At 47.0% G+C, this 19,041-nt stretch overlaps 1 protein-coding gene across 1 annotated transcript; it reads left to right on the plus strand.

Moving 5' to 3' along the window:
* Positions 1-8,298: 8,298 nt before the first annotated feature.
* Positions 8,299-17,695, plus strand: PLA2G10 (phospholipase A2 group X). Its single transcript, XM_059716734.1, has 4 exons — positions 8,299-8,317; positions 8,901-9,063; positions 14,223-14,329; positions 17,384-17,695. Exons 1-4 carry the CDS (start codon positions 8,299-8,301, stop codon positions 17,524-17,526), a joined length of 432 nt encoding a protein of 143 aa, XP_059572717.1. The 3' UTR covers positions 17,527-17,695.
* The last annotated feature ends 1,346 nt before the right edge of the window (positions 17,696-19,041 follow it).

Genomic DNA, 19,041 nt, shown 5'->3' on the forward strand with positions numbered 1-19,041 from the left:
TTGGCTCTTTTGCCTCCCTTTATGTGTACTGGGGTGGTACCCTTCTGTGCCTGCAGGATCAGTTCCTTGAGGAACTCCCACCCTTCCTGGACTCCCAACTCACTGATGTTATTACCCCTCAGTCCCACTCTAACTGATCTCCTGAGCTTGTTGAAGTTGGCCTTCTGGAAATCTAGCACTTCCGCCCTACTACTTATCTTTCCCACCTTTTGCCGGATAGTGAATCCTACCAACAGGTGGTCACTATCTCCTGGGTTACCTTGTACTTGCAGATCTCCCACCAAGTCCTCCCCTGTGGTCAGCACCAAGTTGAATAAGGCATTTTCCCTAGTGGGACTACATACCTCCTGTGTTAGGTGCATGTCCTGTATGCAGGTTAGGAGCCTACGTGAACAGGCAGACCTGGCTGACTGTTCCTCCCAGCAGATGTCCAGGTAATTAAAGTCATCCATGACAACCAGGTCCTTTGAGCGTACTGCCTTTGAGAGCTGTCTCGGGAATTATAGGTTTAGCTCCTCCTGCTGGTGTGGGGGTCTGTAGTAGACCCCACTACTAAGTCCCTTTCACCCCTACCCCCTCGTAATCTGGCCCATAGGACTTTGATCTGCCCTTCTTCTGTCCCCATTTTTATTACAGATGTATAATGTTCCTTAACGTCTAAAGCAACACCTCCCCCCTTTTTTTCCCAATCTATCCTGCCTGTATAGCCTGTAGCCCTCAATGCCTTTAGTACTCCCCTACTCTGATGCTTAGTGGGCCCCTTAGTATTTACCTGGATTATTCCAGTGTGTGGTTCATGACATGTCCTTCCTGGTTTCACCCTGTCTTCAACATTCCCATCCCCCGACAAAGTTTAAAGCTTTACAAAGGAGGTCTGCCAACCTGTAAGAGAACTGACTTGTACCTTTTGGAGAGAGATATAGACCATCACGTCCAGCAAGGCCCTATCCTGGAAGTACGGATCACCATCTTGCAACCTGCATCCACCTCAGCAGGTTTAATGAGTGCATCAAAAACCTCGGCACACCTTTGGGGTAACATTTCACACAACTCAGCTGTATATGATGCTTAGAGAAGAAACACACTGCATGGGATATTAACTTCCATTATATAGACACACTAATTATGAAGTGTCGTTTGTATCTCCTGTGAGCAACTCAAAAAAGTCCTAGACAACAGAAATCTTACTTGCCAGTGATGGATTTGTTTCCTGCATGCTCCCAACATCCTCTGCTTATCAGGGAGGCAGGCACCCTGACTACTTGCAAGTAATCCATCTGTACAGACTGAAAGCCTGTACAGCTGGGGAAAAGAGACTAGGAGTTGTAACCAGGACAGACAGATGGAAAAATTAAATTCAGAGGCTGAGCTTCTCTGGGTAGCAGGTTTGTCAAATGTGGGCACTTTTGTGTAACTAAACTTCCCAGCACCAACTGTTTACATGTGTTCAGTTTAGGTTTATAGTGTGGACAGGGTAACAAGCAAAGAAGTACATGCGAGGCAGACTTTTATAGCCTTGATGTTAATATGGTTTCTTGAGCACTGTCTCTGAGCTACACTGTCCAAAGACTTTATGGGGACACCCCCAGTGGCACCAAACTACCATAGGCTAGCATCTTTCTAGAACACAATCTACCTTCAATGAACTCAAAATAGCCTCATAACGTTCAAAATTAGATTGCAAAAAATATTTTGAACTAGATTTACCAAAACAAATAGAAGCATGTTTCCCAAGCTGCCACGTGAAGTGCTTGAGCTTGGATCCTCAAAACTTTGCAACCAAGTAGAGAAGCAGTCACCTGGTTATCCAAATGGCATCTAGCCTAGATCAAACTGAAAAAACCCCCAAAACCTTTACCTAACAGGAAGCTTTGAGTGTGATGGTGGAAACTAAGAGGATGGGAAGGAAGAAAAAAGATCAAGCCACCTCCCACAAAGCTGCAAATAGATAGGAACAAACAATACACTTGAAATACCCCAAACACTTCCAGTAAATAAATACTGCACTGAAAGAAGACCTCTCCTCTGGAGAGAAAGTCAAAGGAGTTGATGGTACACAGGTCTCACGTCTGGAGCCTGTGGTTCACACACGTACGGGAGATGTACCTCAGGCCAAAGCTGCCGGTCAGTCGGAGGCTGCACACAACGTGGAGTAACCCGTTTGTTCCTGATAATACAGAGCCACCAACCTGGAGGTCCTGACTGATGCAGGTTAAAGCTGACTGACTCGCTCCTGAAGCAGCACTTTCACCCCAGGTGCCCTTCGGGTCCCCGACTCTGTTTGAATCTATTCCGGGAGGTTTCGGGGCAGCAACGCGCCGGCGACGCACGACGGGACCGTGCCCGCGTGCTCGATGCATCAGTTCCAGGTCACGCTGCGTGGGCTTTACATCGGGAAGGCAAATGCACAGGACTATTACATTTTAAAACCCCATCGCGCTACTGTATACATCGGATGCGACATTTAATACTGCTTTGAATGAGCGCCCTAATTTCCCTCCCGGGTGACTCTCAGCATCTCCTGGAGATTCCTATCTAATTCCCGGAGGCCCCGGGGTAGTCCTGGGGGGCTGGCGGCGCCCCCCGAGCTCTAGAGGGACACGTCTGCTTCCCCCCTGCTCCTCCCTCCCTGCCCCCGGCACAGAGGCGGCGCCCGGGCTCCCGGCGCGGCCGTCTCGGGACACGGCCCCTCGCCCCGCTCCGCCCCGGGCGCCCGCCACGCGTGTCCCGCAGCCTTGGCCACGCGCCGCGCCGCGCCGCGCCACCCCGCCCCGCTGTCCCGGGCCCTGGTGCTGGGCGAGCCCCGCCCCGCCCCGCCGAGCCTGGCCGCGCGGGCTCTGCCCCCCGGGGCCGCTGACAGCCCTTTATAGGCGGCGGCCCAGCCGCGCTCCCCGCCGCCGGCGGCACGGACCCGGACCCGCCCCCCCCCGCGCTGCCCATGGGACCCCGGCGCCCGGCAACGCTGCTGCTGCTGCTGCTGCTGCGCACAGGTGGGCAGGCAGGCTCCGCTCGGCCGGGACAGGCTGCGCGGGCCGGGGAGACGCGGGCACCCGGGGCGGGGGCACGGCTGGTCTGGGCCACACCGTCCTCTCTCCGGGCTGGGGGTGGGCTCCAGGGCACGGAAACGCCGGCAGTCGCACCCCCTCGGCGGTCACCCGAGACCCAGCCGTCGGGCGAGGAGCCGCAGCGCCGCCCCAGCCCGGCTCCCCTGGTCGCGGCGCCAGGACACGCGCGGGCTTGGAGCAGGCGGAGCGCGGGGCGGCTCTTGCTAAGTGGCTGCGGGGGCTTTTTCTGCTCAGGGTTGGTGAAGTGGCCACGCTGGGAGCAGCCTTCGCAGGGACAGTGGGATACCCGCCCCTGACACAGATGTAGCGCGCCTCAGACTACAAGTGTGCATGTGTGAACAGGAGGAGAAGCAAGGCCCCCCCGTTATTTTTAGCTTTGCAACATGTTTGCCCATAGCCGGAGCTGTGTTAGCGGTAACGCCCCCCTCCCCATCCGGACAGGCCGGGACAGAGTGTCTCAACACAGGTAAAGTTTGGCGAGGTTGTGACCTGACAACGGGCTCTTACAATGGCGAGGAGCAGGACCCTTAGTAGGTGATGCTGGGACAAGTGCCTGTGATTCTTGCAGTTATGCACCGCAGGTTTTTAAATTAAGCATGGGATTTTGGCCTCAATACAAGCATCATTTCACTTTTGCAAAGAAGTTTCAAACTGTCTATAGTTTAGCAATTAATCTCCCCCACACTTCAGTGAGGGGGAAAAAAAGCATAGAAATTAGAAAGCGGGTATTTTAGGTAGAATACACAGCTCTCACCCCGACAGTTAATGGCAGAGCTGCAGAATCTTCCACAGACATCACCCGCCCCGAATGCCCACTCAAGTACTGGAATGAGATGTACATAAAAATACAGTTTAATTTTAAGTATGCAGATCACAAATCTCTGCTTCCAGGTTTTCTTCTTCTTGCCTCCTGTGATTTCATCATTTCATTAACTCTCTGACTACCACAAAAAAACCCATCTTTGTTATCCTGGCAAGGTTCTTTGGGTAGATGTGATATCTTTTATTAGACCAACTGAGTAGTTGGGAAAAAGTTCTTTGCAAGCTTTTAGACGCAATCACCCTTCTTCAGGCACAGGGAGTCTCTGCTCTTCTGAGGCTCCAAGGAATGAAAGAAGCTAAAAAGTGTGACAGGATGTCAGTGAGAATGTAAATGGATGGAAATTAGGAAAACAAAAGGTAGAAAAGGAAAGGGAGGGGAAAAATGGGGGGGGGGGGGAATAAAAGCCAAAGGTGAGTAAGGGAGACTCTACAGTAGTAGATTTTCAAGGCAGAAAAGAGGCTGTCTGTGAAAAAGTAAATAACTGGAAATTAGAAAGACAAACAGCAGAAAAGGAGGGGAGGGGAGCAGAGGAAGGGGGGAAAGAAAAGTGTAAGAGGTCAGGTCTGGCAGGTACCTGGTGAATCAGATGTCAGGCAGGTTGTAATGTGTCATAAATCCAATGTCCATCTTGAATCCATTATTTTTTGTATGCAGTAGATTTATTAAGTGAAGTTTGTAGGCTTGTCTATGAAAGGTGTTTTGTAAGTTCCCTTTGAGGTTTAGAACTGAGAGATCAGAGAGGGAGTGATTGTCTTGTGAGAAATGGGCCAGACAGGTAGTTGGGTATTCTTGTCTTTGAGAGATTTGCAGTGTGTATTCATTGTTTGTTTTCTCCTACATATTTTCCATCAGGGTATTTGGTGCACTGGATGAAATATATTACATTTCTGGAGGTGCAGGTGTAAGATTCAGGAATGGTGATGGTTCTGTTGTGAGGTGTGGTTATTGTGGGGGTGATGGAGATGTGCTGGCAGGTTTTGCATTTCTTGTCCTGGCATAGTCTGGATCCACTCTAGAAAATTACCTACTCCTAGCACAAGATTCAGCCTCATAGTGGTAGCAAATGAGAAGGCACTAGTTCACACAAGGCATTGGAAGCCACCTGCATGTTTGCCACTATCAAGCAGACCTCCTTTGCACAAGTTCAAACAATATGGAACTTAAAATACAGACAGACATTTAGAGCTGTTTACAGCAACATAGCTAGGGTAGAGGTAGGACAAGCGGGGCACTAGACACAGACACCGATTTAGAAGGGACACCAACAGCATCATGCATCACTCTGTCCCTCAACCACCCCACATACATTCTCCAACATCTCTGCCCAGGGTGCCAAAGTTATATCTCTGCAAGCACTTCTATCATTGTTGCCGCTATAAATTACATTGCTCAAGGATAGACATTATATAAATAAGTGAAATCTTCCAGTGCAGACAAAAACTGAATGTTCAAAGTATAGATCAAGCAGCAAAAAAAATCACATAGTATTAACAATATTATTAAAATAATATTTCTATAATGATCTGTTTTTACTTAATCTTTACATTGAACATGAAGGTGTCATGGGTTACCTTAATACTTTATTTGGTAAATCTACTTTGTAGCTGCACGATTAAAAAAAACAAAAACAAAGTATACCTATTTTATGTTGTTTTTGTCAGAAACATTTTGCAAGTCAGTTGTTAAAGGGATGCTATTAGTTTTTCAGGAAAGCATAATCAATTTTTTAGGAACATCCCTAGCCATAGAAATAAGGAGTCTGTGTAAAATAATAAAATACCATACATCAATTCAGAGAACCTTTATATCAGTCATGAAATGACTGAAAGTTATGCAGGCAGGTATTTTCATTCCCGTTTTATGCTGCAGAAGTTTTGATAAAGTATTTTTGACACTGTCTAGTTTCATTGAGCTTTTTTATAAGAAAACAGGTATTTGTTACAATTAAAAGAACCTCTGTCTCTTTATTTAGATAAAGTTATAGTATGTGATGGGCAAAGTACCTCTCAAGATCCTTTTAGATAAACTTTTATCTAAAAACCAACTGTCTTCTTATAGGGACTAGGGGGCAAGGGTGGAGACAGGATGGCTAAGGTAACTGGGTTTGCTTACCGACATCCTAGAAACATATGGTTACTTATACTAATTGTGGGTTTTGAAGATACATTATCTACACAGACCCCACTTACATGTCTCAAAAAGAAGTTTCAATTCTTTTTAGACTTGGGGAACTGCTTGGCTCCCCCCCACCTCCAGCAGCTCCTCCTCCAGTCTCTGCTGCAGTGCTCTGGGCAGCAGGTGGGGAGAGGAAGCGGCAGTGAGTGGATGGGAAACGGTGGTAGGTGGAGAGTGAAGCTACAGCCAGGGGCTTCTGCCCCAGCCTGCAGGGATCCAGCTCCAGAAATCACAACACCACTGCTGCCCTGCTGCTGCTGGGTCCTGGCTCTGGCTGGGCTGCAGCCTCACACCCTGCCATCACTGCACAAATTGCAGGGGGGCAAGGGGAGCACATGCCCCTGCCCCCGCCTCCCCTCCAGTGCATTGCCAATGGTACAGGTTAGCAGACAATTAGGCATTAGGATCACCATCTCTGGCACAACTGCTGTCACCTGTGGCATCTTTAACCTCCCTTGACCCAGGGTCCATATTCTCATTGGGATACATTTCAGCTGCAGGAACCAGTTACAGTCCACCGTTTGGTTCCTCCTCCCTATGCAGGAATGCTCAAGTATAGCTTCATAAAATATTGTAGATCAGGGTTTGGCAACCATTCAACCTACAAGCCAGATCCAGCCAGGGAACCAGGGGGTTCTGGCAGTGTTCCAGCAGTGAGAAGGTAGGGAGTGGGGGGAGGACGCAGCTTTGCACATGCTTGTCCCAGAGCTGGAGAGCTGCACCAGAGCCAGACTGCTGGGAGCTGAATGCATATCACTACCACTTCTATCTCACCCTCTCCCCACTCTAACTGTGATGGGGGTACAGCTTCTAGCAAGTGAGGAGCTGCACTGGGGCTGGAAACCCGGTTGTTCTGGCTCACAGCTTGGAAAGGTTGCTGTCCACAGCATTCACAATGCTAACATTCATGCTATTTTGAAGGGACTATCATCTGGCCATCAGCCTTCCAAATTGTCCACCACAACTCTGTAAATGCTAAGAATTAATGTTCTGTCTCGTGTTACATTGTTTAAGATATGGCTTCATTTGCCATTACAGGAGTATTTTAGAGGACCCTTTATATCCATCTCATCACAAGCACTCCATCAATAACCATATTTTGGGGGAAACATTTCCAGCTTTTTCAAGTATGTAACTGCCTAATCCTCTCAGACCCTGGTGTCATACACAAGTGTAGGAAGCACTGGCAAGGCAGCTAGATGCACCAAACCACACAGAATAAGTAGTAGTGCTTTCTGGATAACATACAGTTACTACTAGCAGTAGATCAAGGAGTGGGGTGGATGCATTCCTGACCGAGCTCTGCATGAACAATGAGCTCCAGGAGATGACTACCTGATCAACATACGGTCTGGCCAGGGCCACTGCTTTCACACAGCAAATAGCTGTAATTCAGGGGCAGGCATTTATTTTGGGCAGAGGGCTGCTTACTGAGTTTTGGCAAGCCATCAAGGGTTGCATGACGGGCAGCCCCAGGCAGATAAATTTTAATTTTCTAAATTTTTTAAGGGCCTGGTGGACCACATCTGGCCCCTGGGCCGCATTTTGCCCACCCCTGCTGTAATTTCTCCCTTTCAAGGCTTCATGTGATTTCAGACTGAAACTTCCACCCTTATGGCTGTTAAGTCCACAGACTACTTATTTTCTCACATAACATACCATAGCACACACCCTATTTTTGGAATGCCAAAAGAAGGGGGGAAACAAAAACCTTACCATGGAGCATGGGTAACTAACAGAGGTGTGGGGTTTCTGGGGTTGGAGGCTACTCACTGGGTCCAAGACCATGTGATGCCGTCTGCTGGGTTGGACCCAGTACTTCGAATCTGGCTGCAGACCAACTCTGCTTGTCATCCCAATTTGGCGCACAGCTGGAGTGGGGCTCCCCATGGGTCCAGAAATTTGGTAGGAGGGGGAGGAATGGCAGCAATAACAGCTGTGGCTCCCAGAACTACAGCAATTATTGCCACCAGGTCTGCCCCAACCCCAAATTTCTGTACCTGTGGGGATCTCTCTTCTTTGCATATAATGCATACCACAGTTTTCCCCAGCCAGGTTTTTGGTGGGTGGAGGAAGGTTCAGATTATATGCAAGAAAATACAGTAAGTTCTAGAAGGGTTCTCCACCACATGGTGCAGGGAAACCTGGAATGCATCCCAGCACCATGTAAGTACCAACAAATACATTGTAGTCTAGTTTGTTACATATTTAAAAACAAACCCCCAACCAGCCGACATGGAGCAGGGAAAAGCAGGTCACAACACAGGGTCAGATGTGGCACAAAACATATGAATACCTATAATTGCATGTATATCCTTAAAGGATAAAGCCTGATTTTTCCCAAGGTGTAGATATCCATCTACTGGATTGTCAAAGGTGGGTAATTTAAGGTACCTAGACTCCTACAGATTTCACTGAAAATTAGAAAGCTCATGAAGAATGTCTTGCATTCAAAAGCTTGCCTATCTCTGCTATGCAATTGATTCAATAAAAATAATAATTAAACAAACACACACACATATCACCCTAAGAAATCTGAACCTCACAATTTCAGCATTGTTAACTGGAGTTTAGGTGGACATGGCTCATTTATCTAACATTACACAGGAAGTCTACGGCAGAGCTGAAAGTTCAACCTGAACAAGAATTTCAGTAGAGACTTTACCTACCAAGAAATTTGTGAAAAAGATTATTCCCTTCCTTTCCATTTGTATTGCCTCCTATAAAGTAAAAAAGCCGTAAACTTTGATAAACATTTTTAAATAACTGGAGCTTGAAAGAAGCAAGGAAAACATACTCTGAATGATTACACGCACGTGTCTTCTTTTTTCTTGCAGCTTATGGTTCTTTGGGAAAAATTCAGTCTAGGAATCGAAGAGGAATTTTTGAATTGGCTGGAGTTGTTAAATGCAGCACAGGACGCAGTGCTATTTCCTATATACGGTATGGATGTTATTGTGGTCTAGGAGGACGTGGCTGGCCTAGAGATGCAGTAGACTGGTAAGAGAACAAGCTTATAGGATTAAGTGCTGGGTTTATCATTAGATGGACAAAAAGAAAAGTTGAAGACAGAGTAAAAAATGAGCATGTTTTAAATATTCCCACCTCATGTTAATGAAGCTCCGTGTGCAAGGCAAAGTTTTGGAATGATACCAATCTGTTGCAGTGGATCTATATGATTTTACACAAGTCTTCCTTGGCTTTCAGTTAAAGACTTCAGTGATATGCACTAACTTTATAGGACAGACTCACAACTTCAATTCTGTCATCATTTGGTCATATCCTAGATTTGTTGAGGAAATTTTAAATGTTCTACTACATTTGAGTTATCCCAGGAAACATACCAATATTCTCACAAAGGAAAACTAATTCTCTCAGTCATCATCTTCTAAACAGCCGGAAACTGTAGACAGAGACAAAAATCAGCACAAAAACTTTCAGGCAAAAGGTGAATGTTTTCAATTATATCCAGCATCCAAATAGAGGATTCAGGAATGGAAGTTTTGCAAGCTTAAATTAACAGTTATACATGTAGTTTAGAATCTCAGTCCCCAGACATCAGCCATCCCGCATTATGATTTACTGTAAGATTCCATTTGGTGTATTTAAACAATATTAAGTATCAGAGAGGCAATGTATTGCCCAGTTAAGGAAAAATTTTGGATCCTTATAAAATATCAATTTCAGAGATTATCACTGCTATTAGAAACCTAATAGCATTTTCCCCATTTTATGTTGTACCTCAGGATGGAGCTGTTGGTAGTTTAACAGACACACTAACCCAGGGGTGGGCAAAATATGGCCCGGGGGCCAGATCCAGCCCACCAGGCCATTCTATCTGGCCTGCGGGGCCCCTAAAAAATTTAGAAAAGTAATATTTATTTGCTTCTAGCTGCCTGTCAAAGATGACAGGACCCAGGGGCAGTAGGGCCTAGAGGAAACTGGTGGTAGGACCCAGCAGCAAGGCCTGCCCAGCCCTGCTCCCCCAACCAGAAACCCCTGCCTAGCAGACGCTTCTGGCCTGGGACCATGGGGCTGTTCCTGTTTCCGTGTCCTGGAGAGGAAAATGCGGCCCTCAACAGCTTGCCAAGATGGCCCTCCACCCGAAATAATTGCCCACCCCTGCTCTAATCCAAGGAAAAACAGAAGTTTTCCAAATTGTATTTAAAGAAATTTTTCAGTAAGTTGCATTTTAAACTCTTACATAGAAATTCCACTCCTATGATTGTACACAAAGCTTTCTAATCATTTGGCTAGATATTTCAGAACTTTGAATGTGAAATATGACATTTTGTAAAATACAACTGCTACTTTAATCACTAAACTGGGAACATAGAAGAGTAAGATTTTTACTTTTGGTCATAAGCTAAGGTAATGATAGAGTACCCACTGTTTGGAAATTCTTTCTTCTGAGCATTTTTTTTCAGATTCTATAAAGATCCCATGGTAGCAAGCCAGCTTCCTGCTTTTAAGATATGGGTAGTTATTTGCGGTATGGGTTCTGTGGCTAAGTAACTCATAAAAAACAGGACAGAAGGAACCATCTTTACTCTGATCCATAATTTGGATAGGAATTAGAAATTGCATGACCTTTAAACAAAGGAAAAAATAATTCTTGTTCTTTTAGTGCTAGTTCTTTACATTTGAATCTTATAATTAAAACTGTATTAGGGTGCAGATATACAATGTCCTGAAAGATGATAAAGCTGATTCTTAATCTGAAATAAGACTATCTATACAAAGTGTGCAGGAATGGTTATTGTGCTTAAAATCTAAAACCTGTATATCAACCCAAATTAAACTTTCAAATGGAGATAAGCCCTCTGTTGCTTTTATAAAAAGCAAAGGTAGGATGTAAACATTGAAGAATGCCTATTTTAGATTACCCAATACAAAAGGCTTATTTCTAAATAGAATCATAGAAAATCAGGGTTGGAAGAGACCTCAGGAGGTCACCTAATCCAACCCCACTGCTCAAAGCAGGATCATCCCCAACTAGATCATCCCAGCCAAAGCTTTGTCTCCTTGAGTCTTAAAAACCTCCAAGCATGGCAATTCCACAAACTCTCTGGGTACCTGTTTAAGTGCTTTCCTTGTGAGAAAGTTTGTTTCTACTATCTGACCTAAACTTCCCTTGCTGCAACTTGAGACCATTGCTCCTTGGTTCTGTCATCTGCCACAGCTAAGAACAGTTTAGCTCAGAGGTGGGCAAAATATGGCCTGCGGACTGGATATGGCCTGCCAGGCCATTCTATCTGACCCATGGGGCCCCTAAAAAATTTAGAAAATTAATATTCATCTGTCCCTGGCTCCTGTCAAAGGTGACAGGAGCCAGGGGCAGTAGGACCCAGGGGATGCCCCGGCAGGCACCTGCAACAGCAGGGCCAGCCCGGCCTCGAGCCCCCTGGTAGAAGCCCCTGCTAGGCCCTGCTAGCCCCTGCTGGTCTGGGACCATGGGACTGTTCATGGCTGCGTCAGCGCAGGAAATTCAGGTAAGGAGGTGGGGAGGCAGAGGAGAACTGTAGGGATCACCCCAGTTCTTGGGGCTGGGCCGGCCCCTGCTGAGCCCCACATTCCGGCCATGCAGCTGGGAGCCAGCAGGTGGGTGGGAAAGCAGCAGTGGGGACAGCAAGGAGTGGGAGTGTGGGGCCCATGCCGGTGTCCCGGGGCCAGCACCAGTGGGGCCCAGAGTGGGGCAGTAGGAGCGCGGGGTGTGGGTTGGCAAGGGTCTGTGGAACCAGGCTGGGCAGCACCAGCAGGGAGAGGGGGAGCTCGCCCAGCTCCATAGAGCCCTGCCAGCCGGGATCCTGCACTCCTACTGCCCTGCTCTGAGCTCCGCTGATGCTGGCCCCGGGACACCTCCTGTCTGCTGCTGGCTCCCATGTGCCTGCTGCCTATGTCTGCTCTGCATTACCACCACTGCCCCAGTGAGGCAGTGGACAGGCAGGAAAGTCCCCGTGGGCTCCGAGCAGCTGCAGCACGGGGCGCCAGCCATGGGGAGGGGGGAGCGCTTTTTTCCCATTCTGAGCACCAGCTTGTTCCTCGTCAACGAGCACTGGGTTGGGGCTGCGTGCTGCTGCCCTCCTGTACCATGGGGCTAGGGCAGGGGCACTGGGAGTGAGCAGCCGCATGGAAGCTAGTGGCAGCTGGGCGGGAGTGCGGGGCCCATGCCGGTGTCCCAGGGCCAGTGCCAGCGGGGCCCAGAGCGGGGAGGCAGGAGCATGGGGTCCTGGCTGGCAGGGCTCTATGGAGCCGGGCCAGCTCCCCCCTCTCCCTGCTGGTGTAGCCCAGCCTGGCTCCACAGACCCCTGCCAGCCCACACCCCAGGCTCCTACCTCCCCACTCTGGGCCCTGCCAGCACTGGCACTAGGACATTGGTACAGACCCACACTCCTGCTCATTTCCACTCCCCTACGCTGCTTTCCCCACTTTCCGGCCTGCCCACTCTGCACTACATGGCTTCCATAACCACACACATCCACAAAACCCCACAAACCCCCATATGCAATCACTTCTGCATATACACCACAAATGCCCACAAATCAGGACAAAAATATATTTTTAAATTAAATTAAAATATATTATTATGAGTGTTTGATTTTTAGTATGTAATTTGGTGTTTTTCCCCTAAGATGGTAAACTCTCTTCTCCAAAGGAGTACTTCCAGGGGCAAGGGGAGGGACTTCAAGTGGCAAAGGTCAGAGGTTAGGGACTTCTGGTCCCAGGATGGTGAACAGGGGGTGGGGCACCTGTCAAGGGGCGGGACTACCCATGCGGCCCTCAACAGCTTGCCAAAACTCGGTAAGCGGCCCTCCACCCAAAATAGATCTCTGGTCTAGCTTCATCCTCTTTGGAACCACCCTTCATGTAGTTGAAGGCTGCTATTGAATCCCTCCTTGGTCTTCTCTTGTCCAGACTAAATAAGCCCAGTTCCCTCAGCCTGTCCTCAGAAGTCATGTGCCCTAGCCCACTAACCATTTTTGCTGCCTTCTGCAGGACTCTCTCCAACTCATTCACATCCTTTCTGTAATGGGGGCCCAAAACTGAACACAATACTCCAGATGTGGCCCTGCCAGTGCTGAATAGAGGGGAAGAATCACTTCCCTCAATCTGCTGGCGACACTCCTACCAATGCAGCCCAGGATGCCATTATCCCTCTTGGCAGCAAGAGCACACTGTTGGCTCATATTCAGTTTATTGTCTACTGTAACCCCAGGTCTTTTTCTCCAGAGTCACAGCTTAGCCAGTCATTCCCCAGCCTGTATCAGTGCATAGGTACAGACATATTTATATTTCATAAAATTTATATAAATGTGGAAACAGTAGATTCTCTAGCCCTGGGAAATAATGTGGTCTAAGAACAGTGACTTTCTAGACTATGTTTTTTGCCCACCTATCTCTACCTGTGAAACTATGGACAAGTAACCTAGGTTGCCTATAAACTTGCTGGTTTGTTCTAATTCAGGGGTGGGCAAAATGTGGCCCACAGGCCAGATGTGGCCTGCCAGGCCGTTCTGTCTGGCCCGTGGGGCCCCTAAAAAATTTAGAAAATTAATATTTATCTGCTCCTGGCTGCCTGTCATGTGGCGCTTGATGGCTTGCCATCTCAGTAAGCAGCCCTCCGCCTGAAGTAATTGTCTGCTCCTGTTCTAATTAGAATGCTCCAGCATGGGTTCACTAAGTTCCCATGCATTTAAAAATGGCTGCTGGGGTGCTTTATCTAAACCTCATTGAATGAGGTTTAAATAAGTGTCCCATGGCCATTTTAAACCCGCAAGGGCTTAATATACATGATGGTGAGGCGATTTAATTAGAGCGGCTCTCCAGGAACACCTCCCCACCACAGCATGTGTTTAGGCACCCCTAATATTTCTGTAACTTACTTCTCTACTTTCAAAGTATATAGGAATAATCATCTATATCACAAGGGTGATGGGCAGGTTAGACTGTAGTGCTTCAAGATTTTTAAATAAAAGCTGCTATGGAACAATCAAGCATTTTTTAACTGTAGGGAGTGTAAAAGACAACTGTCAGCAATTTATAAAATCAAAGGATTTTTCGCATCAGAACATTAGGTCCTACTTTAAGTACTACAGGTAACATGACTGCATTTACCTTGTGCAACAACATTTGACAAGTCCATTTTTTGTTGCTCTCAGGTGTTGCTTTAAGCATGATTGCTGCTATAGTAAAGCAGAGCAAGCAGGCTGCCAACCTAAGACAGGACGCTATGACTGGGAATGCAATGATAAGTCTGCTGTGTGTGGTGAGTACTTGTTTCTTATTTAGATCTACTGCCATTAACAGTGAGCATTCAATGTTAAAATCACTATTTAGCCACCTGCCATCTTCATTTGCTACTTATTTATACCTGTAATTCTCTCAAAATCTGTTACTATTTATCCTGAAGTTTTTCCTTCAGAGATTCAAGCTAAGCATAGCTTTGAAGTGAGGGACCCCATATAAAGATTTTCTGCTGATCTACTACCAAAGCCCTAAAGCAAGGGCAGCTTATATCGTGGCAGCAGCAGCAGTTTTGACAGTATAATTTATGCCACTTTTTCCGAATGAAAAACTGAAGAATTTTTGCCAAAATAAATTGTATGTATATAGTTTTGTCAGAAAACCCCTCTATGACAGTTGGGGATAATTCCCTCCCCAGTGCTAATTATGAGCATATGAAGCAAATGCTAGTTTAGTATTGATGTATATCAAATGCTCTTTCGATGAAGCAATTAATCATCTCCCCCCCCACACAACCACACCCCATCCCCTCCCCGCCACTCTTTGTTATATTCCAGAGCAAGGGTGGCCAACCTATAGCGTGAGTGCCACAAAGTGGCTTTGATGGCCTCTGTCTGCATGGCATGTGGCAGCTCAGAGAAAGGACAGACAGCACGATGGCAGATAGGGCAGAAAGCAAAGCAAAATAGCAAATTGGGCAGGGAACACAGGGAAGAAAGCAGAACACAGAACAGCAGAACAAAAGCAGAACACAGAACACAGGAAGGGGAAGGGAATCGGAGTGCCACGTAGAGTGTGCTGGGCTAATTTGTGGCATGCCTGCTGAAAAGGTTGGCCCCCACTGCTCTACAGCCACGCTGAGGCCACAAAGCCTGCTAAGTTTCAAGGAGATAAGTGCAGGGGTTTGAGGGAAACTGCACCTCAAGCTGCGGACAAGCAAAACTCGTGACATGGGTGACCCTGTGCGTGTTAAGGCGCAGCAGGGTGAAAGCTGCAGGCCTGCTAGCCCCTGCTGCAGCCATGAAGCCTGCCAGCTGTCAAGGAGATCGGTGCAGGGGCTTCTGGGTTCTGGGGCCGTGCACCCCTAGCTGCTGACAGACAAAACTCATGACATGGGTGCTTGTGCAACTGTGTCTGTCTTGGGACATGGGGGGAGGGGAGGACACACGATGACACACTACTGCAGGCCTGGCTGCTAAGCTACTGTGTTACCAGTTACCAATTAATCATGATTCAGTCAGGGACCAGCTCAATACACAGTACCTAGCTACTACATAACGAGCATGGATTAACACCTACAAAACCATAGACTGAAGAGAGGAAAGAATCCATACAGACAATCAACTGCCCCAAGACAGACACAGTCAGTTGCACAAGCACCCATGTCACGAGTTTTGTCTGTCAGCAGCTGGGGGCGTAGGGCCCCAGAACCCCCCTGCACGTATCTCCTTGACAGCTGGCAGGCTTCGTGGCCTCAGCAGGGGCTAGCAGGCTTGCAGCTTTCACGTCGCTGTGCTTTAACACACACAGTGTCACCCATGTCACGAGTTTTGCCTGTCAGCAGCCAGAGGTGCAGGGCCCCAGAAGCCAGACTCCCCCTGCACCTAGTTCCTTGACAGCTGGCAGGCTTCATGGCCTCAGCAGGGGCCACCAACCCTGCAGTTTTCAGCCCACTGCGCCTTAACACACACAGGGTCATCTATGTCACGAGTTTTGCCTGTCAGCAGCTTGAGGTGCAGTTCCCCACAAACCCCTGCACTGATCTTCTTGAAACTTGGCAGACTTTGTGGCCTCATCAGGGGTTACCCCCCCTGCAGTTTCCACCCCCCTGTGGTGTAACACATAGACATGACATGAGTTTTGCTTCCAAGAATTTGGGGTGCAGTTCTCCCCGAACCCCTGCACCAATCTTGAAACTTTGCAGGCTTCATGCTCTCAGCAGAGGCTACCACCCCTGCAAGTTTCATCTAAATCAGATCAAAAATAACAAAGTTATAGATAGTTCATTGATTCCCCATTATACCATACGGCCGGATCTCCAAGGCGGCTCCGAAGCTCCAGAGCTGCTTCAGCCAGATCGAAGCGGGAACCCGGTCTGGAGCTCCAGATCAGATCCCTGACATCCAAAGCATCCAGATCTGAAGCCAGATCAAATAGCTGTTTACTTGCACAGACCTAGTGCGCAGTGTTTTACAGAACTTGGAGCTGGAAGCCAGTAGGATTCATAGGTTAAAATATACATATAAAGAAGAACAGTTGTTTAACAAAAATGTTCCTTATACAAATTCTTCAAATGCACAGAGTATTAGAGCTTCTGATCCTAGGCCTTAACATACCTCCAAGAGGAAGAATGGAACCAATTTATACTGTTCAAATTTCTTTCTCTGAAGAGTCTCAGTTTTCCCTCAGCTAAAAAAGTTGATGGAGAGCCAGAAAAAATATGAAATATGGGAAATAAAACTTTGTTATTCAGATGTGACTAATAGGGCAAAGTAGTAAGTTTAGAAATGAAAGAAACACTAGTCTAATACCACATGTGGTAAACTTCAGGATAAAAAGATTTTCTCAATATATTTAGACAAAGTATTTGGGCAGGAAGAGAAATAAAATCTTTTTTTTTCAGTTTTACATCACTTCATCATCATATCTTATTAATATCATTACTATTGTATGCAGCCATCATGCACACTTCTCTATACAATCAGAATTATTTAATATTTGTTAAAGCTATTCCCCCTCTGTCCTTATCTGTTTAAAGTTACTACTAAAAGGTTCTTGGCGCCTCTGCATTGATGATATTTTGTGCTAAACTATCTTATGTCATTGTCATCATTCCTTCCAAAATAACTCATCTGTCAGGTTATCCTTATCAGCTGGTGTTCAGGACAGCCTATCAGATTGGGGAGAACATTGATTTAGATTAAGTATAGTAAATATTTCACTTTAACTCTTAAAGATGAGAAGAGGAAAGAAATCATTTCCTTGTTAAAAACTGATACAACTCAGAACAATTTTCTGAACTTTTGATGCCCTGCAATTATTTCACCTCATTAAAATTGTTTTCATTCTCTTCCAGACTCAGAGGACGAATGTCAAGAAATGATATGTGAATGTGACAGTGAGGCTGCTAAGTGTTTTGCTAAAGCCCCTTATAATTCAAAATATATTTTCTGGCCAGACTTCAAATGTGGTGAGAGACAACCTAAATGTAAAGATTAGTGTACTGTTACCTTACTAATATTGAATACAACTGTATATGTTTTTGAACAACAAACTTTCCTTTGGCTAGTGGTGGTCATTCTTTTTCTCAATCATACTAATGCCTGTATCTAATTATTATAAAGCATAGACTAAAAACAAGTCTAGTGGTTCAAGTTATAATAGCAGAGTAGCAACTTTTGACAACTATTGAATATAATTTTACCAGATGTTTCTAATACACTAAAATTATACCACTTCAAGAAGCAGCAGGTTAACCTGATGGTTCCTCTGCTCCAAGTGCCAGTTTTATTACTTTGTTCACCACAAGCAGTTTTGTCAGCTGTATTGCTTTATCATGCTCACATTCCCAAGATAAGACATTGGGATCTAGTAAAGGGAAGGGCAGTTATTTGGGCGGAGGGTCGCTTACTGAGTTTTGGCAAGCTGTTAAGGGCTGCATTTCCCTTTGACACAGGGAAGCAGGAACAGCCCCATGGCCCCAGACCAGAAGCCTTGGCTACGCAGGGGTTTTTGCTTGCGGGGGCAGGGCTGGGCAGGCCTTGCTGCTTTGTGGAAAGAGGACCCAGGAAGCTATAGGTCCGTTAGTCTTACCTTGATCCTGGGGAAGCTCTTTGAGAAAATGATTCAGGAGCACATCTGCGAGGGGCCAGTAGGGGAGTTTATGCTTAGGGGCAATCAACATGGGTTTATTAGAGGCAGGTCCTGTCAGGCCAACCTGGTGGCCTTCTATGAACAGGTCACAAAAGCCTTGGACACAGGTGTCACAGTGGACATAGTCTTCCTGGACTTTAGGAAGGCCTTCGACACTCTCTCTCACCCCATCCTCATTAAAAAATTAGGCGTCTGTGGTGCCGACGCCTACAAAGTCAGATGGGTCGCCAATTGGCTGGAGGGCCGCACCCAGAGTGGTGGTGGACCAGTCATTTTCGACCTGGAAGGATGTGGGTAGTGGGGTTTCCCAGGGCTCGGTCCTCGGGCCTGCACTGTTCAATATCTTCACTGGTGACTTGGACAAGGGGGTGAAAAGCTCCTTGTTCAAGTTCGCAGATGACACTGAGATGTGGGGAAAAGTGAGCATGCTAGAAGAGAGGGACAGGCTACGACTAGATCTCGACAGGTTACAGAGGTGGGCAGATGAGAATAGGATGGGTTTCAATACGGACAAGTGCAAGGTGCTGCACCTGGGGAGGAAGAACCAGCAGCATGCCTACAGGCTAGGGAACTCCCTTCTCATCAGCACAGAGGCAGAGAAAGATCTTGGAGTCACTATTGATTCCAAGATGAACATGGGCCACCAATGTGGGGATGTGGTCAGGAAGGCTAACCGCACTTTGTCATGCATCCATAGATGCATCACGAGCAGGTCCAAGGAAGTGATCCTCCCCCTCTGTGCAACATTGGTCAGGCTGCAGTTAGAGTACTTTGTCCAGTTCTGGGTGCTGCACTTCAAGAGGGATGTGGGCAGCATAGAGAGGGTCCAGAGGAGGGCCATTCGCATGATCGGGGGCAGTA

Source organism: Alligator mississippiensis, chromosome 13 (genome assembly GCF_030867095.1).
Source record: "Alligator mississippiensis isolate rAllMis1 chromosome 13, rAllMis1, whole genome shotgun sequence".
NCBI classification, from domain to species: Eukaryota; Metazoa; Chordata; order Crocodylia; family Alligatoridae; genus Alligator; species Alligator mississippiensis.

Coding starts and splice junctions, on each gene's coding strand:
- PLA2G10 (XM_059716734.1), top strand. Junction 9,064..14,222: donor CCTAGAGATGCAGTAGACTG/GTAAGAGAACAA, acceptor TGTTGCTCTCAG/GTGTTGCTTTAAGCATGATT. Junction 14,330..17,383: donor TGATAAGTCTGCTGTGTGTG/GTGAGTACTTGT, acceptor ATTCTCTTCCAG/ACTCAGAGGACGAATGTCAA.